The 23560-nt window shown below is 38.3% G+C and overlaps 1 protein-coding gene across 1 annotated transcript; it reads right to left on the reverse strand.

Annotated features, from left to right (window-relative positions):
• Positions 1-362: 362 nt before the first annotated feature.
• Positions 363-23231, reverse strand: LOC109046875 (neuralized-like protein 4). Its single transcript, XM_042735422.1, has 29 exons — positions 22905-23231; positions 17712-18228; positions 16549-16614; positions 16015-16439; positions 13288-13399; positions 13073-13161; positions 12875-12947; positions 12514-12787; positions 12241-12422; positions 11997-12082; positions 10438-10600; positions 10130-10340; positions 9942-10018; positions 9448-9526; positions 9194-9363; positions 8962-9090; positions 8694-8839; positions 7991-8209; positions 7288-7386; positions 7058-7210; positions 6801-6965; positions 6567-6725; positions 6190-6369; positions 4240-4333; positions 4048-4155; positions 3760-3904; positions 3541-3653; positions 2473-2632; positions 363-2368 (listed from the first exon to the last, which is right to left on the reverse strand). The coding sequence occupies exons 1-29, from the start codon at positions 23145-23147 to the stop codon at positions 2164-2166; spliced, it is 4842 nt and encodes a 1613-aa protein (XP_042591356.1). The 5' UTR covers positions 23148-23231; the 3' UTR covers positions 363-2163.
• Between the last annotated feature and the right edge of the window lie 329 nt (positions 23232-23560).

The following is a 23560-nucleotide window of genomic DNA, read 5'->3' on the forward strand; positions in this document are numbered from 1 at the left end:
GTGATTAATGACAAAATTTTCATTTTGGGGTGGAGTATCCCTTTAAGGTCAATAATATGGTTATAAATAAAAAAGACACAGTATAGAAACATTAGTTTAAACATACAGAGAGAGCCCATACATTTGCGCAAAATTGACAATAAAGACATTTACAATGTTACAATAGATTCTTAGTTCTTTTGAACGTAATATTAACTGAAGAATCCTGGAAAAAATATGTCATAGTTTCCACAAAAAAATATTAGGAAGCACAACAAGAAGCAGCTGATAATAAGAAATGGTTCTTTGGTCTATCTATCTATCTATCTATCTATCTATCTATCTATCTATGTGTGAGTGAGAGAGAGAGAGAGAGAGAGAGATTTTTAATTGTCATACAATTTAATGAATTAATGGAAGACAGAACACGATTTCCATGTTGTGCATAACTGTCTCTTTTTTGGATTTTTATTTTCTTACAAACCAGGAAGGTAATGTTAGTGTTATGTAACAGGCTGTACAGCACAACGTAAAGAGATAAAAATAACACAAACATAAACAAATAATACAAACAAACTGAAAAGCAGCAATGGGCCGACACAAACCCTGTGTTTTCACATTTTCCGATTTTCATAGCAAGCATTCATTCACACATCACCCTTGGCAATAAAGCGGGGATTGCTAATGCAAAAATGTACACTCAAGTATGTCATATTGGCAACAAAATAATAAAAAAATGGATAGAGATATGCCTTCACAGAGGGTACTGTAAGTCTAGATACAATCAAAAGAGAGCTGACTTTTTTTTTTATGTCATCGTTTTTCCAGCAAGGGCTTACATTTGTGCAATCTTAGTCATAAGAGAATACAAAAAAAGGCTATATACCTAGCATGGAGTAAACAATCTATTAAAAACAAATCACATTCCCAGTGTAAACACAATTCTGGGGTCAGGTATACCAGTAGACGCGACTTTTAATTCCCACAATTCCTCGTGAGGCTAAGCACATCTACCTGATAGCTGAATAAACAGTCCTTCTTGTTGAATAGGATGCTGAACGCAGAACACAAACAGACCTTTCCATTCAGTTTTTGTACCTGCCACCATTCAGAAACACTCACATCCTGGTTCTTACACTAAAGTTTGCGAGTAAACAAATGGGCTCAACAGCACACGTTACATCAGAACAGAAGACAAACTCGAACATAACCTGTGTGTAAACAACATCTAAAGCATTTTAAACATAAGACAAGAACTTCCACAGGTGACTGACCTTAAATAATGGGCAGCGTATGATGCACAGACTACCGAGACGCACATTTGGCCAAAACGGACACAAATACATATATAGCTTCTTAAACTCTCTTCTTCAGATATTTTAGAGTGCTTTGTGGGGGGACAAATTCTGTTTGTATGTATCCATCCAGTTAAACTATGTATGTCTGTCACAATTTGGGTCACATGAAGTAATTTTAGTGGTATGAAGAGATGCGAGTTCCACTCCATAGATGGTTACAGTTATACATGTATTCACAAGAAAAATAAAATAAAATCGATTTTATGCCTTCCTGTTTTTATGTAGCCATTTTATCCACTTTGCCTTTGATTAAACACGGTTTGCTGTAATTTGTGAATAAATACACAGCTATAAGAACCAAATATAGAGCAGAATCTGGAAAGCATGAAATAACGCTTTCTTCCTGATTTTGCTGCATCCTTTATCTTGTTGACATTGTCACTGAAACAGGTCTTGGTTATTTCCAGGTTGATTTGTCCATTGCAAGTCCTAAGAAAAACATGAGTATAAATCCAGGGTTGTGCTATGAACTGGTGGTTCTGTGTTGCTTCAGTCCAGTTTTATTTCTGTGAGAACAACAGGCTCTCAAAGCAAAAACTGACAGGGGGATACATAGCTTTAGATGTACGGAGAGACCGAAAAAATAACAGCCGAGTTAGAAAGACTAAAAATCGCCCACCAGTGTCCGAAACATAAAGTGCAGGCAGTGTCTTTGTCTCTGGGGATTATCATCACCCTCCTTCAAAACAGAACAAACACAAAAGTATGTCTGAAACATGCAGAGATGAATGAGTTTGGGCAGCGAAACAACGCCTGAGGGGGGGCTGCGCTAAAATTTGGTTTATAGCGAGGAAGATGATGCCAGTATCCTCGCTCGAGTCTGTTTTTACTCCACCCGTATGAGCAGGCCGTACAGAAGCGTGCCTCCCTTTTCCTTGGTGATCCATTCGATTTCTGCATTGCTGAATCTAGGATCGAGGGGCTCGCTGATTCCCAGCGAAGTCGGGCCCACTTTGTAGGAGCCTGGCCGCACACACACCTGGAAGCCCACCTGGGCCTGGTGACAGCGGAGGGAACGTGGGTCTCGGAATCTGTGCAGAAAAGCGTAACTGTCATTGTTTTCAAATTCATTTTTTAGGCAATCTTGTTATATTCTCTCTGGTCTTTTTCTCTAGAAGCACTGCTGGTGACTTACTGCACTTTGGGGGCAAAGACCTCCAGGCCAGAGTAGCGCATGGTTGGAGAAAGCTGCACACGAGGAACCTCTCGCTCTGGGGCGCTGTTCTCCTCGGGCTCCCCGTAGCTGCCGTGACCCTCTGTCTTCACCGTGGACAAGGAAAAAATGGAGGACGATTCTGCTCATGAGAAGACAGAGAAGCTCAGGTGTGCAGATCTATTCTAATTCACACATTCATGCATTTTATTATCAGATCATTTGCTGTTTTTTTTTTTTTGGTCAAAAGTAAACAAACAGAAAATTCTAAAATTTTAAATGAAAAAGAACATGGGCTGAAAACCTGAACTACTGTAAACCTGCTGTTTTTGAATAGCAGAGACTAAAGCAAATTATAATATTTAACATACTGATCGGACATAATTATGTATTTTTTCTATACAGTTTTCTCAAGTAATATAACATAATACAAATATATAAATATATTACAATATAAAATAAATAAATCTGTAACATTTTAATATTTAATAAACTATCAAATAAATGTTTTGCTTATAAAAAAAGCATAAAAATTGTAATAGAAAATTATATTATATATATAAAAAAAATATATATATATATATATATATATATTACGTTTTTGAAAGTCTCTTACGCTCACCCAGTCTGCATTTATTTAATCAGAAATACTGTACAAACAGCAATATTGTTGGTTTAAAATAAATAACTGTCTTCTATGTTTAATATATATTTTAAAATGTCATTTATTTCTGTGAAAAATTCTAGCAGTCTTTACTCTAGTTTTCAGTGTCACACGATCCTTCAGAAATCATTCTAATTTACTGATTTGATGCTAAAGAAAAATATTATCACTGAAGAAACGTAATATTTTTGTGGAAACAATGCTAAATAATTTATTTACCATCATGTTCAATTCAGTTTAATTAAACCTTGCTGAATTCATTTACTGAATTAAAAAAACAAACATCTTTGAACAGTAGTGTATTATCACATCATATTTCCAAAGGACTAAATTAAGAATTATTTTAATGATTAAAAAAAAAGATAAAATTCTTAGTGGTTACTAACCTGACAAGAGTTGGTTGTGGTCCAGTATGCGTCTAAGTGAGCCGACACTAGTGCCATGGTACGCAATATGCCACTTCTTGAAGGCATTGGAGACTTCACAGTGGGTCTTGATTCTGTTAGAATACAGACAAGAGCTCTTTTTAAGTAATTAGTACTGCTAATACCAAAAATATTTTTTTTTCAGAGCTTAATTACGGAGTTAAATAAATAATAACTGACTGGAGTGCAAAGCGGCACCAGCCGAAAGGCAGAGCGTAGTCTCTGGGAGGCTCCCCTCGCTTGTAATAGGCCTCATCACCCCTTAGTTTGTGACAGGACTCACAGTAACACAGGTTGTACTTAGCATCCTCATTAAAATAACCATCTGAAAGATGAAGAAAGCAAAATGTTCAGTCACTATACCGCCATAATTAGAAAGTGCTGCAAAAACCGCTACTAAGTTGTCCACATTGAATCTGTGGCCACAAAGGATTATTATTATGGCCGTTCGGTGTAATGCAGTTGTACCAGGCAGTGTGAGCAGTTCTTTGAATCTGGAACATAGCGCCTGGTACTCGCACGTCTTATTGGGGTTGACCTCTGGAGGAGGTGTCCAGCAGACACTCTCCTTTATACCTGTCACAAACAGACAGACAGCACATGTGTTTAAAGCAGAGTCACACTACAGTGTGTAAGACATGGAGTCAAAATCTCACGCACCATCTACCATATCAGCCTTCTCCATGTCCCCTTGACAACGCATGTCTCCTCTCTCCCCACCAACCACAGACACATGATTTGTCACTATAGTGACCTAAAAATACAACACCAACAAGAGACAATCATTTGTTGTGCATCCAAACAAAGGTTTCATATAAAGAAGTTATGAATTTATTTATTTACATTTTCTTATATATTTACTTGTTTAAAAAAGCAATTATTTTCATCAGTATATTAACATAGGGCTTTAAAGATGTTGGTAAAATATTATTATTTATTTATTTATTTATTTATTTTATGGATGGGCAGGGCAAACAACGATACTGAATATTATATAAACAGCAAAATGTTTAATGAAATATTTTATATAAATAATATAAATTAATAACACAAATATTTTGTGACACTGGCAAAAAAAAAAACATTCAAATTACACATTTTTGTGGTAGGGTCTGTAAAAATGTTTGCAGGGCAAGTAAAAATAATTATTTATACATTATTTAATAGTAATAAACAAGTAATTAAAAATATAAATATTTTCTGTCAAGTACAAAAAGATGTTTGTAAAATAAATGCCTCAAATTCCTAATTGGTTTGTAATGGGGCCTGTAAAAATGTTGGCAAGTTAAGTAAAAACATAACATATAATAACACAATATTTATTGAAAATAAATATTTTCTCACATTTTTAGGCCCCGTCCACACGGAGACACGTTTATCTGTATACACATAAATTTTATATCATATAGGCGTTTCGTCCACACGGATCCAGCGTTCTGGGAGAGTGAAACTGATATTTTTTGAAACCGTGTCCCAGAGTGAATAAATCTGAAAACGACGCCCTTGTGTTTTCTTGTGGACAGCGAATCCGTATATTTTCTGAAACAATGACGTCATCAGCCCATGTCTCGCCCCTAGCCAAACACCGCTACATCACGTAACAGCAATCAAAACATGAACAAACACTGAACGATTGTCTTTTTATTAACTAACATAAACACAAATTAATAAACATATTGTTCCATGTTCATTTGTATACCGCGTGCAAGGTTTATGCGCATAGTCCAAGTCTTCTTCTCCGTTTTTAGTGTATCTCTGTGGCAGAATTACAGTGCCACATGCTGGTCTGGCATGTATACTACATCATTTTGTGGTTTCGTGTGGACGCAAATATTTCTTGAGACTAAGAAAAAGAAAAAAGATCGGATAGGGAAAGCTCGGGCTTCATGTGGACGTAGCCTAAAGGCCCGTTCACACCAAGGACGATAACTATAAAGATAACGATAAAGATATAGTTCTAAAAATCATTTTCTGTATAAAGAACAGCAGCATCCACACCACAACTATAACGATAAAGACAAAGAAAAAGATATCGTTGGAATCACTTTCACTTTCACTTTCACTGGATTTTTTTTCCAGCTGATGAACGATAAAAAATTGACAGCCAATAAGAATCCATCATGCTGTAACGAGCTCGAGAATTTAAAGCGCCAGACGAGCGTGCGCTTAGAATAAACAGACGATATCGTTCGCTGGTGTGGACGCTAATATCATTATCTTTATAGTTATCTTTATAGTTATCGTTCTTGGTGTGAACAGGCCTTTACTCTCTTTCTCACGATTCCTCTCGGTCACACTTTATTTTAAGGCCCAATTCTCGCCATTAACATACCATTAACCAAGACTTAAACTCCTAATTTACTACTTATTACTAGTAAATAAGGTGTTTGTTAAGTTTCAGTATTGGGTAGGATTATAGAATATGTGCTTTATAAGTACTAATAAACAGCCAATATGTTAACAATAGGCATGCTAATAAGCAACTAGTTAATAGTGAGAATTGGTCCCTATATGAAAGTGTTACCTTACTTTTTTGTGGTGCATTCTTTGAAAATATTAGAAGAAAAAAAACTTTTGTTGAAGTCTGATTACACAGTCATAAGCACTGACCTGTTCACACTGGCCATAAAGGTCAATAAGGGGGTAACAGGGGCTTGGGATGTCCTGGGCTGCTACGCCCTGATCCATACCGTTAACAAACAGATGGAGGCAACCACTGCTGTCCACCAACAGCCCCAAAATGGTCCCTTCGGGACAGGTGTCCAGGTTTGGACCATAGTTCTCACAAATCTAAGGAAATGAAAGAGAATGAAGTCAGGAACTGATACTAATACTGTAAAAACAAGAAGAACATAGGATTTTATTAATCAGAAAAGATGGAAAGAAAAGTTCAAAACAAATGAAAAACAAACATGAAAGAAACAACACAAGGAAGCGAAGATAAGAGAAAGAAGGATGAAAGAACCAAACAACAGAAGTGACATCACCTTTAACGAGTTGTGAAAAACAGAGTCTCGTTGCAGTAGCCAGACAGAGCGTTTAAGGCAGCAAGCTGTGGAAGGAAAGTTGAGGCGGTCTGGTGAATGACCGATCACACCCAGCGACAGGGAGGACGTCCATGATGGATTCAGACGGTCTATCTGAAACTGAGAAAGAACAGCTATTAGCATCATGCAGACTGTGCCTCTCACTTCCAAAAACACTCACAAACAAACACACACCTGGAATAGCTGCTGGCGCGGCAAAGCTTGAGCTGTGACCAAAAGACCCTGGTTGTAGCTGGACACCCGGGCAGCGGTCAGGTTCTGATTGGACAGCTGGATATTTTTTCCGTGATTCTCCAAAAAAGTCATGACCGTGGGCACCAGGGCAGGCTCATTCTCACACTGAGAGTTGAAAAACAAACAAATACCAATAAAGCTTGACATTAAAATACAGGCAATCAAGCTTCAAAACAGGATCCTCTGAGAGGACACACCTCTCGGACAGGAGTGCTGTCCTCCTCTCCCTCGCTGCAGCTGTCGGGCGAGAGCGAGGGAGCTTTCACACTTTCAGAATCCTCAACTAGCGTGGAGCTGACGATGGACACGGCCGTCACCTTTCCGTACAGGTCCAAAACAGCATACACGTTCTGAAACAAAAGTGGATGAGCAGACTGTACAACTGAAAAATGAAGATGTATTTACAGATACAGCGGCATACTCATACCTTTGCCACTGCAGTGGCTGCTGGTCCCATGTCTTCTCCATCAATGAGGATGTGCATGGTGTCGTCACTGCATCTCTTCACCCCAACGCGATTCCCCACCTATAGTAGAATGGAGGTGTTGAGGCCGTGATATACTCTCTCCTCACTTAGGGGTAATAAGAGCTTTTATATATATATACCACTCTTCAGTGTGCTCATGTTTGTATTGGACTGAATAGAGGAAATGAACTAGAGAAGATTTCCATGTCAATGTCATGTTCCAGTTCAAAACCAGCTGGAGCACACAACAGTTGGTTGTTCGATTTGTAATGAAGTATATTGGGGCCTTAAAGGAATAGTTCACCCAAAAATAAAAAATAAATGTTGTCATCATTTACTCGCCCTCACGTGGTTTCTTACTTTGCCATCACAGGAGTATAATACATTTTAAAATGTTTTAAAATAGAAAGGTTTATTTTAAATTGTAATAATATTTTACAATATTATTGTTTTACTGTATTTTTGAATGCTTAAGCTCGTTAATATCAGGAGGATTCTGATTTATTGTTGATTTGTTGGAAAAACGGCATTCTAGGGTCATCGTTTCTCTGTCATTGTTACAGCTGGGATGTGGACTTCCCTCTTCGTATAGAATTAGAACAAATATTAAAACTTTACTGTTACAGTTCTCGTCATTGGTATGAATGCACCTGTGATCTCTTACCGTGAGCCGATCCAGAGAGCAGCCGTAGTTCTGTCTCTGTAGCACACCGTTCCGCCTGACCTCGGAGCCGGCGAGGACCCAGGTGACCTTTGACCTGAGCTGGGTGAGCGAAGGAGAGAGGCCACTGAGAGGGCAGGATGGTAGGTCAGGGGGCTGCAGGGTGGTCAAACCCACATGAAGGGAACCGGACCATCTGTCATCTACCTTGTTAATTTTCACCTAAAAGGAACAACAGCAGGACCGTATGTGTATAGGACACTGAAATTTCTGGGAACACTTTACAACAAGGTTCCATTTTTTCACTCACCCTTTAATAAGTTCCTTTCCTCTGTTAAACACAATAGAAGATATTTTCCATTGACTTCCATAGTATAAAAAAAGTACAGAAGTCAATGGTTGTTTGGTAACCAACAAACATTCTTCGAAATATCTTCTTTTGTGTTCAACAGAAAACTCATACAGGTTTGAAAAAATTTGAGGGTGAGTAAATGATAACAGAATTTAAATTTTTAGCTGAATCTCAATAGTTAACGTGAACCAACAATAAAAAATGTTAATATTAACAAAATACTGTATCAAACGTATTCCCATTGTTAAGATTTTACTAAACTAATGGGACCTTACTGTAAAGTGCAACCACATTTTTAATTTCTTTTTTTTTTTAAGTTGTAAAATGTAAATTAAAACACGTCCCACATCTCACCTCAAACACCTCATCTGTCTTGAGCTCCTTTGCGCTAAACACAATTCCGTGGGCATATCCATCGACCCTCAGCGCTTGACAACCGTCTCCTAATAACACCACATTCTTACCATGTTTGCTGTGCAGGCGATGGGCAACCCCTGCCACTAGAGAGTGGCAAAGACACAAAAGTTGAACAAAACATATGATCCTGTTGTTGGCACGAATGTTAAAATCATCGATCTTAATAAATGAATACTGCCTCAAATGCAAATAATAATTATAATACCCGGAGATTGTATGGGAAAGCTCTTCTCTGTGATGTTACTGGTACACAGACTGTTATCCAGTGGCCCCGATGAACTTGTAATGGACACTTGCACACACTGACCATAAAGATCGATCACAGCATATACTTCTAAAAAAAGACAGAAGAAAAGAAAGAAAGCAGGAGGACGTTAGACATTACTAAGTTCTGAAATATCAGTGTTGCCTAATGTGAAATAGTTTTTGAAAATGACCTGGTGGCAGTCCGGTACAAGCTACACCCTGGTCAAGGCCGTTGATGAAGTAATGCAGGTCTCCAGTAGCTGTACGCATCATCCCAATCCTGGAGCCTGTGGTCAGAGAGTCCAAGTCACAGCCGTAGTTATTCCTCATGGTATTCCCATCCTGCATGATAGCTGTGCCACTACAGAAGAGAAAGTGCAAAGAGAGATGTAAGGGATCAGGTCTGGCAAAGAAAGCAGTTTTAATGCATTAACTCACAGCTCACCTCAACATCCAAGTGTCATAGTCAATGTCAGTCATTGTATTAGGGAACTCCAGTTCTTCTGGTCTGATTGCGGTTACTCCTGTGAAAAATGCAAACCAAAATCTGGTTCTTATTCAGGTTCCATTAAAAAAAAAAAACACAGAACCAAGTGATTATTGGAAATAATAATATTCGGTTCCTTTAATATTTCTGGAGCCAGTATTTTTCTACCATGCTTCCTCCACTACAGCACCGTCCATTTGATTATTGGAAATAATAATATTCGGTTCCTTTAATATTTCTGGAGCCAGTTTCTTTAGAGCACCAGTGTTATTTCTCTGGTCACTCACTGGCATTTCTTTAGTAAATCAGTGCCATTTTTTTTAACAAACATTGTTATTTAGTTAATAAGTGCCATTTCGTTTGTAAGTATGAGGTGTGTATTTCTTCAGTGATGAGGTATTTAATAAATTAGAGGTATTTCTTTACTGAATCAGTGTTTTAAATAAGCTGACCTGCTTCAATTGAGCCTGACCAGCGATCCACCATTTTCTGAATTACAATTTCAAAGAGCTCTCCATCCCGAAGGCACCTGTTCAGTGGGACATGCAAGCATAAAATATTCATTTAATCGATGACTGATCCATCAAGATCAACCAGCATGACCTAAGCACTTAAGAGTTCATGTCAAAACAAAAGTAACCTGTTTGAAATAACAATGGCATCGTTAAACTCGCTGCGGCAGTTCTGCCTGAGCGCTGTTCGGCCACCGTTGGTGATGACTGCATTTGTGCCGTGCAGCTGATGAAAGCGCAAGTCATTGGCAGCTGTAGCTCCTGAAACTGAACATGGGCTTCCAGGAGACATGGCAGTAGGGCCCTCCGAGCTGTCATCAGGCAAGGGAGGGAGGTCAGCTATAACAGAGAGAAAGAGATTTTTAAAAGTCTCCTGGGTACTTCAGGGTGTGTACCATCTATCCATTCATTTCTACTCTCTTCTTATTCTTCTCACCCATATCATCCATGATGGTGGCCTGGGCAGCCTGTCCATACAGGTCCACCACTGCATACACACTGGGAGGAACATTCCAGGCCGCAGGGCCCTGAGGCACTCCGTTCACAAAGAAATGCAAACTTCCATCCTCCTTTCGGACAACTCCCACTGTATCTCCAGCCTGTAAACATTCACATGAGGCACATGAACATTAAACCAGGATAAGTTTCTAAAAATCAAGTCTCAATTCACCCTGGTGACAGTTCTGTCAAGTCTCAAAAAGATCTTTAAAAGAATCACTCAGAAGAGCTTGAAATTTAAAGGGTTAGTTCTCCCAAAAATTTAAATTCTGTCATTAATTACTCACCCTCATGTCTTTCCAAACCCGTAAGACATCCGTTAATCTTCAAAACACAAATTAAGATTTTTGATGAAATCCGAGAGATTTCTGACCCTGCATAGACAGCAACACAACTGACACCTTCAAGGCCCAGAAAGGAAGTAAGGATATCGTTAAAATATTCCATGTGACATCAGTGGTTCAAGTGTAATTTTATGAAGCTACGAGAATACTCTTTGTGCGAAAAGGAAACAAAAATAAAGACTTTATTCAACAATTTTTCTCTTCCGTGTCAGTCTTTGAGGAGTGTTCACGAGAGTACCACAACCCACTATGTTCTGACATAGAACACACATGCACTGTTTACAAGCAAAATGTATACGCATGCTTCGTGGTACCGACTTGAACACACATCAAATCTGACACGGAAAATATGTAACTGTTGAATAAAAGTAATTTGTTTTTTTTTTTATTTGTGCACAAAAAGTATTCTCGTTGCTTCATAAAATTAAGGTTGAACCACTGATGTCATATGGACTATTTTGAGGTCCCTTACGATGTCTTTGATACCTTTCTGGGCACTGAATGTGGTAATTGCGTTGCTGTCTATGGAGGATCAGAAAGCTCTTGGATTTCATGAAAAATATCTTAATTTGTGTTCTAAAGATGAGCGAAGGTCTTATGGGTTTGGAACAATGTGACAGAATTTTTTATTTTTTTTTGTGTACTATCCCTTTAAGATTGTGTGTGTGTGTGTGGGGGGGGGGGGGGGGGGGGGGGGGGGGGGATCATAAGTGAATTTTTTTTATTGAAACACCAAAACTGAATTTGGTATGCCATGTAGGGTGTTGAGATATTTTAGCTGTACAAATGAGAAATTTTGCTCATCTATGATTCATTTTTGATTACGGTGCATTCACACTGCTGGCATGTTTACTGGCTGTTGCTTATCCATGTTGTATATCTAAAATACACTTTGACTAAGACACAACTGCTTCGGTCAATGATTTTACTGCTTTAAAACTATTTGGGCCAAAGACAAAAATGTAACTTTCTTCTGTTTCGGCCAAATGCCTTCAGTTGCCAAACTTTCAGTGCATCACTAGTAGTCACTATGAATATGTTGGATAAAAGCTGTGTGTAGGTTTTTCCAAAATTATCCTTTTCTGTTTACAATACAGATTTGGAAAGACACTTGAAAATTTACTAAATGTTTAAGCCAGTCTGCAAAACTCACTTTTAGACGGTCCAAGTTGTGCCCATATTCATCAAGAATTGTAGTTCCGTTGTGCATGACACCATTTCCTGTCATCATCCAGGTTCCTGTGAAGATATCGATGCATTAGATTAGCTATCTACCAACAATCATGCATTTTACATTTGATTCTACAGGTAACATGGCCTTGACTCATGGACACTTTAATCAGTCAGCTAAGCTTTCAGTTGTGACCTGTGGCTGTAACTGTGTGGCAGCATTTCACCTGAGCGCAGGTTGGTCATGGTTGACGGTAGCTGAAGATAGGCGGGGTTATGAGTCGTCACGCCAATCTCTATAGAGCCCGCCCATTTGTCCACCATTTTGTCGATGCGCACCTGGAAAACCTCATTGGAGTGCAGCGGACGATTGCTAAGCACAACACCATGGTTGAAGTCATCTGTCGCACTGTGCCAGAGAATAAGATTTCATTGAACTGCCCCATAATGCAGTATATTATATTAGTGCAGTAAGTAGATTTTTAGATTAAAGAACTCACTGAGGCCGTAAAGCAGTGCGGCCATCGCTGCTGATTGCAGCCTTCTGCCCACAGTTTAGATGGAATAGCAAGCGGTCTGGGACATCGGGCTCAGGGGTCAATGAGAGAGCAGGCCGAGGCCGGCCCACGTCAGGTGACAGTGCCCTCATGATTGCATTGTTGCGGCGTAAACGGTCACTGTGGTTATGGTTGTGGACGATGGTGACCTTCACTGCCATGCCATAGAGATCCACCACTCCGTACACTACACCAGGGGTCTGATTGGCTGCAACCCCTATGACATCATTTCCGAAAAGTATTTTAGAACAATCTGAACTGTGTGTGAATTTTTCTTATCACTGAGATCTGAAATTACTCTCACCCTGGTCGATGCCATTAATGTAGAAGTGCAGAGCTCCACTGGCTTTCCTCATCAGCCCTATGTGATCTCCTTCCTATAAATAACAAAAGCATAAAAAAAAGTTTTATGGGCATGTTGTGTATAAATAAACAAAGGGAATTACCTTGAGTATTAGACTACATGAGATAATCATAAGACTCACAGATGCTGCCAACTTACCTGGAGTTCATCCAGGCTGAATTCACAGTATTCCCGACGAGTCCCCTTCCCATTGGTTAAAATCCCACAGCCACTCATCATGATTGTGCCTAAAAACAAGAAGAATGTAATGAACATTATGATTTAGATACACATGTGCTCGCTATGTATATTGTAATGATTCTGTGAGACATGAGGATCTATTTGATTATATGACAGAATACTAAAGAAGCTACCTGAACGTAAATTGGTCATTGTTGCAGGGTAGTCAAGATTATTTGGGTTGTGGGTTGTCACTCCAATCTCAATAGAACCAGACCATTTATCCACGAGTTTGTCAATGCGAATCTGAAACAGACAAGTGCAGCAATGTAAACAAAAATTGTACTTTTACTATATTTGTTTTGTATAAATGTAATAAATGTAATAAAATAAAAAGCATCATAATATTATTAATTAGTTTGTACTTTAAATAAATAATTAAAAAAAATACTCCTTAACGCCAAAAAAATTATTTGGCAGAAAACTGGAATTAAAAGAATAATTATATGAATAAAATTCTGCTCAATGTTATTTTAATTAGTAAATCTCTTCAGGCAATTTAAAAGGGAAAAATATATATATTTAAATAATTATCACTAATATTTAAACTAATATTTAACACTAACTATTTAATAATTAAATTAAGAATGTCAAGATTATTTTGTTTTTGAAAGAAGTCTCTTATGCTCACCATGGTTGCATTTATTTGAATAAATATGCAATTTAGTGAAATATTATTACAACTTTAAAAAAGCATTTTTCTATTAATATATTAACACAAATAAAAATTTAATTTATTCAGGTAAAAACAAATGTAATATTTTTCTAATATGCTGATTTGGCACTTAAGAAACATTTATTACTACATACATTTAGTACATACATATATACACACACACACATATACACACACACCCATATGTATATATATATATATATATATATATATATATATATAACACACACACCCATATGAGCCTCAACTTAGGAATAACCAATAGATCCTGCTTGGAAGACCGAAGGGATTTAATGGGTTGATAACCAGTCAGTAACTCACTGTTTTCAGTTGTTTCTGTGATGTACTGAAATATAATTACAAGCACTTCCTATGTTTCAAAGGCTTTTATCGACAATTACATGACATTTATGCAAAGAGTCAGTATTTGCAGTGTTGGCCCGTTCTTTTTCAGGACCTCTGCAATTCGACTGGGCATGCTCTCAATCAACTCTTCTGGGCCAAATCCTGACTGATAGCAAACCATTCTTTCATAATAACTTCTTGGAGTTTTGTCAGAATTAGTGGGTTTTTTTGTTTGTCCACCCGCCTCTTGAGGATTGACCACAAGTTCTCAAATGGGACTTAAGATCTGGGGAGAGTTTCCAGGCCATGGGACCCACTAAATTTTCAACATTCTGGTTCCCGACCAGAGCCACTTAGTTATCACTTTTGCCTTATGGCACGGTGCTCCCATCATGCTGGAAAATGCATTGTTCTTCACCAAACTGGTTGTTGGGTTGGTTTGGAAAGAAGTTGCTGTTGGAGGGTGTTTTGGTACCATTCTTTATTCATAGGCTGTGTTTTTTTGGGCAGAATTGTGAGTGAGCCCACTCCCATTGGATGAGAAGCAAACCCCACACATGAATGGTGTCAGGATGCTTTACTGTTGGCATGACACAGGACTGATGGTTAGCGCTCACCTTTTTCTTCTCCGGACAAGCCTTTTTCCAGATGCCCCAAACCAATCGGAAAGGGGCTTCATCGGAGAATATGACTTTGCCCCAGTCCTCAGCAGTCCATTCACTATACTTTCTGCAGAAGATCAATCGTCCCTGATGTTTTTTTTTGAAGAGAAGTGGATTCTTTGCTGCCCTTCTTGACACCAGGCCATCTTTCCAAAAGTCTTGGCCTCACTGTGCGTGCAGATTGCGCCACACCTGCCTGCTGCCATTCCTGAGCAAGCTCTGCACTGGTGGCACTCCGATCCCGCAGCTGAATCCTCTTTAGGAGACGATCCTGGCGCTTGCTGGACTTTCTTGGACGCCTGAAGCCTTCTTTACAAGAATTGAACCTCTTTTTCCTTGAAGTTCTTGATGAACCTATAAATTGTTGATTTAGGTGCAATCTCAGTAGCCACAATATCCTTGCCTGTTGAAGCCATTTTTTTTATCCAATGCAATGATGGCTGCACGCGTTTTCTTTGCAGGTCACCCATGGTTTTAACAATGGAAGAACAATGATTTCAAGCATCAACCTCCTTTTAACATGTCAAGTAGTCTGCCATTTCTAAACCCAATCAGCCTGACATAATGATCTCCAGCCTTGTGCTCGTACAACATTCTCACCTGAGTTAACAAGATGATTACTGAAATGATCTCAGCAGGTCCTTTAATGACAGAATGAAATGCAGTGGAACAGTTTTTTTTTTTTTTTGGGATTAAGTTAATTTTCATGGCAAAGAAGGACTATGCAATTCATCTGATCACTCTTCATAACATTCTGGAGTATATGCAAATTGCTATTATAAAAACTTAAGCAGCAACTGTTTCCAATTTCCAATATTTATGTAATTCTCAAAACTTTTGGGCCACGACTGTATATATATATATATATATATATATATATATATATATATATATATATATATATACACATACATATGTTGTTTTTATTGTGATAGGACAGTATTTAGACAGGAATTGAAGTGGGAGAGAGAGGGGGATGGGATCTATATGTTGACTCGCTGCCCACAAGGCTATTGGCACTGACATGTATCATATTTTTTTCAGGATTCTTTGATGAATATAAAGTTACAAAGAAAATAATTTATTTCAATCAGAAATATTTTGTGAGATTATAAATGTCTTTATTTTCATCAATGGATCCCAGCTAAATAAGAATACAAAAAAAAACTCTTATATACCTCAAACATTTCGTTGTTTCTGAGTGGTCGATTGGTCATGACGACTCCGTTATTGAACTCATCCAGCGGTCTCCTCCTTTCTGCTGTCTTATTGTTGTTGCTTAGTTTGATCAGCGTGCCACACTTCTCGTGGAACAACAGCGCGTCATTGGTTGTCATGCCGCCAGCGGCCACCCCCAGTCCCGCCACCCCACCAGAGTTCCCCGCTGGGCTGCTGTTGCTGCTACTGCCTCCACCTGTCCCTCCGCCACCAATGCCACTGTCACTTCCTGTTCCTCGGCCTCCACCACTACTTCCTGTGCCGCCCCTCGAGGAGTCAGAGCCTCCCCCTCCCACCCCCAAGTCCTCTCCACCCTCATCCTCTGAACGATACAGAGAGACAATGGCATTGTTGAACACATCAAATAACTGATGCTCAGTCAAAACTGTGAGGGAGAAAAAAAGGAGGAAAAAGAGCAAAAGATAAAGAAAACAACAATGACATTCCAGATTTAAAATGATAAATAACCAAGGCTGGTTTTAAAAGTGACGTACCACTATCAGGCTCAAAGTTGTTTGGGAATTTGTCGGGCCGACTGTGCGCCCTTGACACTTCAGGCACTGATGAGAAAACAAAACAGTAAACATTAGTTCATTACTATTGGGCCAAAGATATATTAAGAGTGTCCATGATAAAGCAAAGAAAAAATCTTTAAAAAAAAAACTAGTTAAAAAGTAAACCCAACAAAATCCTTAGAAATGTACTGTTTGTTTTCATGGTTTTCTAAGCATTTTTAAGAATTTTTCAATGGAATGAATGATAAAAATATCATGTGGTATAGGCATCAAGTAAACTGTAATAACATATTCCATACACCTTGAATACATGCAAATGTTCACTTAAGATAGAAAGATAATTTCCATATAATGTTTTTAAATTTTCCATATAATTTGTTTTTATATATTTTAAATATATTTTTTTTTTTAGATTTAGTTTATGTTTTTTTTATTGTGAGGTTTGAATTATTAATTGTGACCCTGGACCACAAAACCAGTCATAAGTAGCACAGGTATATTTGTAGAAATAGTTAACAATACACTGTATGTAAAATTATAAATTTTTCTTTTATGCTAAAAATCATTAGGATATTAAGTAAAGATCATGTTCAATGAAGATATTTTGTAAATTTCCTACCATAAATATATCAAAACTTAATTTTTGATTTGTAATATGCATTGCTAAAAATTTCATTTGTACAACTTTAAAGGAAATTTTCGCATTATTTGAAATTTGTTTTTTTGCTCCATCAGATTCCAGATTTTCAAATAGTTGTATCTCAGCCAAATATTGTCCTATCCTAAACAAACCATACATTAACTGAAATGTATTTAGCTTTCAGATGATGTATAAATATTAGTTTAAAAAAATTGCCCCTTATGACTAGTTTTGTGGTCCAAGGCCACAATTAATAAATATTACTAATCTGTTCAGGAATCCGAATGCATATTTCGGCTTGTTTCAAAGCACCACATGACTTAAATTTTTGCGGACAAAGCAGTTTATTAATATAAGAAATAATAAAGGACAAATATACCAAACTACTTAAGGTCTTCTTTTCAAGTTTTTATTAAAATGAATAATAGATACGAGCATCATGTTATTGACCCAACTACTTGAAATCCTTTCCATCTCTCTACACTATGTGGTCTCGTTTTACCTTCCTCTGCTGATCCATTCATCATGGTCTCTGTAGCACCAGCTGCAGACAGCTGGATAGCTCCAGCCCGATCATCGTGGCTAAGGCAAGCATCTGCCATTATGGAGGCCGCTTGCGTCGACACAATCTCATCCTCCACCTCTTCATCCTCCTCACCATCCATTTCAGGTGGGGGTTCACAGCTTACCACAGTCACTTGGGTACACTTCCCATAGAGGTCCACCACGGCCCATAAACGGGAAGGAAGTCCACTTGCCGCCGTGCCACAGTCCTGCCCGTTCACCCACAGATGCAGCTCTCCTTTCCCATTCCGCTGGATCCCCACATGGTCCCCTTCCCCTAGCTGGTCCAAGTCGTGACCGTACTCCTCCAGGACTGAGCGGCCGTCCTTTAGCACAGAGCAGCCGGACACGATCCACGAGCCCCCCTTCAGGCCTGTGGCACTGCTGGGAAATTCCAGACCGGCTGGGTCCAGCGCAGTCACTCCGATCTCTATAGAACCGCTCCACGAGTTCACCTGGGAATAGAAATGTTAGTCAGTTAGTCAATCCCTTTATGACTCTTTATAAATAATCTCAGAAGTCTCAGGTGCTAAAATGAGTGCCACAAGTTCAAGCCAGGCCTGCAACATATTATGGTCTTTCTCAATAACGTTCTGTGTCTAATAAAAAGAATTTTCAAGATAGCTTTAAGTATTAGGCTTATTACCTTTAATGTATAATATATAATATACTCAATGTTTGGGTTTAGTACTTTTTTTTGTTTGTTAATGTTTACTTATATTTAGCAAGGATACATTAAATACATGTATGATATTACAAAAGATTATTAGAATGATTTCTGAATGATTATGTGACACTGAAGACTGGAGAAATGGCTGCATAAAATTCAGCTTTGCCATCACTGGAATAAATTGCACTTGAGAACATAATGCCTTTTTACTGTAATATAATTTTACAGTATTACTGTTTTTACTCTATTTTCAATCAAATAAATGCAGCCTTGGTGAGCATTTAAAGATATCTCTTTCAAATATTTTTGAATAGTAATGTGTGTATATATATATATATATATCTATATCCATCCATCCATATATATTATATATATATATATATATATATATATATATATATATATATATATATATATTATATATATATATATATATATATATATATTATATATTATATATATATATATATATATATATATAAAAAAATAACAGTTTTCCAGGTTCAATGACTATTGCCAAAGAGAAAAATATGGGGGGGGGACAGCCACAATTGAAATCTACAGAGAACACATTTAAACCAAAGACATGAAAATGATAAATTAATAATAATTACAATAATATCAATTATATATTAATCATATTAATCATCTCCAAAATTGTATTATAGGAGATATAAAAGCTGTCTAAGTCATCCTTTTAGCTGTGGGACTGTCCTAGTTGGACAAACTTTGTTATCCATCCACCAATGAACTTCCTGCATGTGGATTAGCTCCAATGTGAACGGTCATTTGTAGATGGGTATACTTCCCTTTCTGGTATACTCTCTACATATATGAGCATTTCAGAGTCTACACAGGAAAGTCTTTTAGCTACTTGCTATACATTCAAAACAATATTTTAATGTTTACTCAAGGACACAGCTTTGTCTGACAGACTTCCGTTTCAAGTGCAAGCCATTCATATGACCATTCCTTGAAGACTAACATCTAACTAACATCATGCTGTCTCTAGCTTTTTTCATAATCACTGCATTTCTCAAAAGTCTTTATGTGGATGGTATGTAGGCTGTCAGTGCAGCCGGACCGTGTGTAACTGGGTTAAGGCAGGCTGAGGAGAGGGACAGGCGGTTACATACATTCTCTAATCTGGTTACATAAGTGACCAGTAATCTGTCCATTGTCTTTTTCCCCTCTGTCCAGAAGTGAGGAAACAGTAAGACTGAAACAATACAGGAAACTAGAATAATATCAGGAAACAATAAGAATAATATTGTTTTGCTCTGCGCCTCCTTTCTCAAGCTTCAAAAACTGAAAGTCATTTCTTTTAAACATTAGGCGCAGACTATCATAAAATAGTTTAGGCTGCATTTTATTTGACCAAATCTGACTAAAACATATTCTCTCCTGAAAACATTTTGTGTAGGAGCTGACTGGATGCAAGATGATGTCAGAAACATAGCAAAAATATACAGAATCAAATTATAAATGATGTACTATGGCAGTCTCATGATTTGAATAAACATTTGATTATTGGGTCACACAATTACTAGTAAGTGCATGGATTATTTCATATCTGTATGCACGCGTCTCACTAAAAATTACAACACTTAACTCACAACATGTGCATAAGCACAAGAATTTGTTTTTAACCTTGTTTTAATTTTAATAAATTTGGAGTATTCTGCATAAGTGATGATGTTCCCTTTATTTACTCTCAGCAAACATATGACACTCTCTAAAACCGCTCTTGCCTGACAGCATGCACAGCAAGATCCTCAAGCAATGCCAAGTGTGTGCCATCCTCAAGAGCAGTTCAAACATTTAACACAGACCCAGATTACAGACCTCTAATCTTCACAGCTCAAACGATAATGCAAGCTTTCCTTAACTTTTTCACTGTATAAAATTTCATCCTAACATGATAATAAACCCCCCCGAATATGGCTGAATCCAAAATTGCATACTTCCGGACAATATAGCAGGTGAAAAACAGTATGTGAAAAAGAGCAGTATGTCCAAATTTACAGTTTTCATAAAGCAGTAGACGAAAAGTTCCCAGATGACCTACTAGTTTGGGTGAGATTCTGAAGTGTGTATTCCATGGACACTTTACTTTCCCATGAAGCCACTGTCACATGACAATGACAACATCCATATTAAATTCATAATACGCACATTTTTTCAGACACTTAGTGAATGAGACCCATTGTGTTGCTTTGTTTATTAGTATTAACTAGAACTTCTTTTACTAGAAATCTTTCTGAAATGCACTCTTGTCTGTTCACAGTAACATAATAAATTTAATTACCACACACTGACCCACTTTAAAACAGGGTTTTAATCTATAACAACATTATCCTGCTTTGGTGGTCAAAACCATTCTCAGTGGTTCATCTTACCTCAGATGAAGTGATAATTGGTTGCCTTCTTATGCCCTTGAATAATCATTAAATCACTCATGGCATTATTATATTCACTATTAAAATCACAGTTTAAACACTGCAAAAAGCAAATAGAAGTGGCAGCGGCAGTGTGAGAGATGCCCTGCTGTAAAGCCATATGGTACGTGAGCAGACAGCAAGGTCACTCTTAATTAAAAATCCATAGACAACAGTACAGGCTACTGATATGAACTAAATGCTGCTCAGCTATCTACTGAAATGCATTAACAGAGATAAAAGTAGAATTTCGTAGGTAAGAAAGGTCAAGCATGTTTACATGAATCAGCTGACTGTCTATCAGCCTTTAAATGTGTGAAAAGAAACTGACTGACTAGAATCTGAGAGCCGAGAATGTCAAAGAATAAACTTTATATCATTATGTGTGACTTGTAAGATATTAGAGTTTGATTTAAACTCTTTAACGGCTTCAGGGTTGATGTGAGGCTAACAAGCAGTATGTTGTGACAATGAGCATCTGTATACAGGCAGAAATGTTACACCTCTTAACATATCGTGATGCCTTGTCCAGCCGGAGCGATGAGACATAAATATAAAACCCATTATAAACGTGATATAAACATGATTTCTAGTCGGGTATTCTTTTGGAAGGCAAAAACAAAGTAGTTTCGTTTTCTCAACGAAACAGCGTCACACACCGCAGCCTTGAGTGAGCAGAGGCTGGAGGCCTAGAGAGAGCCGCGGGTGGCTTGAGTGAGCAGAGGAGGGCGGCTTGAGGAGGATTCTATGAAGGAGCGTACCTTGTGCGTGCGGCAACCACATGTGACGACCCCGGGCTGGACTCTGCTTTCGTCCACGGTGAAAGCTCATTCTGCAATCCACAGTGCACAGTTGATGTATTTCCTCAGCGACCAGCACGGATCAGCTCCAGACATGACGGAGCGGATATCGTCCTCTTTTGGAAGGCCAAACAAAGTAGTTTCACTTTCACAGTGAAACACACAGCATCTATACGACACGGCGGCGGCGGCAACAACAATAATACAACGAGAATAAAAGGTGCGCCTTCTTTCTTTGCGTGAACATCTGGGCGGCGTTATGCAAATCTTCCCACATACTGACGTAGATATGTGGGGACGTGTTAGAACGAGTCGTTTCAGGGGGGTGTGGACGAGTCTCAACTTTTATAAAGAATGTCTCTTTGGATTTGAGACTTTAATCTTTGCAACTTTACAGATCTTCTTTATGCACCAAGAGCTTGTCACACTACAAAGAGAAAGGAAAATGTGAAATCACATCATATGACCCCTTTAACATTACTATAATTTGTAGGGGAGATGTGTTTGATGCTTAGCAATCCTTCTATTCATAGATTTGCAAACATGATCATTTCAGGCCCGCTACTACAATTCATGAAGCCCAAGACAAAATTTTTGTGTGGTCCCTTCTCCCACAGTCCCAAATGAGCAGGCCTCCCTCTGGCCACAGGAAACAACCGTCCCAGTTATTCTCTCGGACCATGCTATGCCTGCTTTGGTCATCTTGTTTTTGAACGAATCACCTGACTGCATGATTTCATGACTCACTACACTCGTAAAAGACAGTCACTTGATATAACCTGCAGAAAGGGTCACTGAACTAATCAGTGAATTCAAAAGAATCGATTCACTGGAATGAATCAAAACCAGCAGCTAAGGACACAACACACGGTGTATATAAACGTTTACATGGGATTCCAATTTAACACATATAGTAGTATTAAACAAAAAACAGATTCAGTGTATATGCAGGCTGTTGTGATCAGATTAGATTAATCTGATAGTGATGGAATCGCATGGAATGACAGTCCAAGCAGACCAGCATCCAAACATCAACAGCACTGACAAACCGTGACAGATGACTACAAAAGACATCCACACACCAAAACACCACGCATGACCTATGAATAAGCGCTGACAGTGAACCACTGCAGACAATCTGACACACTCCCACCCTTTTCTCGATTTCTCTCTCTCTCTCTCTCTCTCTCTCTCTCTCTCTCTGGTGGGACATGCTTGTTTACCTTCTTGTCGATGCAGACAGTGAAGACATCGCGGTCCCGCAGCGGCTCCCGACTCAGGACCAGGCCGTGGTTGAATTCCTGTACCGGCTGATTCCGTTGAGCAGTTCGGTTGGAGTTCGACAAACCGATCAGTTTTCCGCTGCGCGGATGCAGCTCAGCCGCCATCTTCGCACGGGCGGCGCGGTGCACGACACCGAGCGTCGTTTTGCGACAGTGTAGAGTGGCTTGTGGGCAACTCGCCATTGGATCTGGGTATATTTGTCGGCATAAATCAATATCAGTGCATTGATTCTTGAGTGTGTAAATAGAAACCAGCAAACTCGCACGAGCCGATAAAACTGGATCAATGTGTTGGAGGTAGGTAATATGTGAGTATACAGACAAATGAATACTCAAACGCCACAGTTCACAACATCACAAATGAAGTTAGTGATGAATTAAACAACCCTCTCACGACAAGAACTCAATTATATAATGACTTTAACAACTCTATCAAGCCATGTACTTGGGGATTGCTTTAAACCGAGTATTTTTTTAAGGAAATTTAAACATAAAACTGCTGAATCTATTACTGATATTAAAACAATAAGCCAATTTCAAATTTGTGGGAACTGTACTACGTTTGTTGAAAAAGTCCTCTAGATGGCAGTGGATTA

The sequence above is a fragment of the Cyprinus carpio genome, chromosome B12 (genome assembly GCF_018340385.1).
Source record: "Cyprinus carpio isolate SPL01 chromosome B12, ASM1834038v1, whole genome shotgun sequence".
Taxonomy (NCBI): Eukaryota; Metazoa; Chordata; class Actinopteri; order Cypriniformes; family Cyprinidae; genus Cyprinus; species Cyprinus carpio.

Excerpts from the sequence above, each read along its gene's own strand:
- LOC109046875 (XM_042735422.1), bottom strand. The coding sequence starts at position 23,147 with ATGGCGAGTTGCCCACAAGCCACTCTACACTGTCGCAAAACGACGCTC. Across the intron at positions 9,364-9,447 it reads TATGACACTTGGATGTTGAG|TGGCACAGCTATCATGCAGG; the intron begins GTGAGCTGTGAG and ends TCTCTTCTGTAG. Across the intron at positions 3,905-4,047 it reads AGAACTGCTCACACTGCCTG|ATGGTTATTTTAATGAGGAT; the intron begins GTACAACTGCAT and ends TTCATCTTTCAG.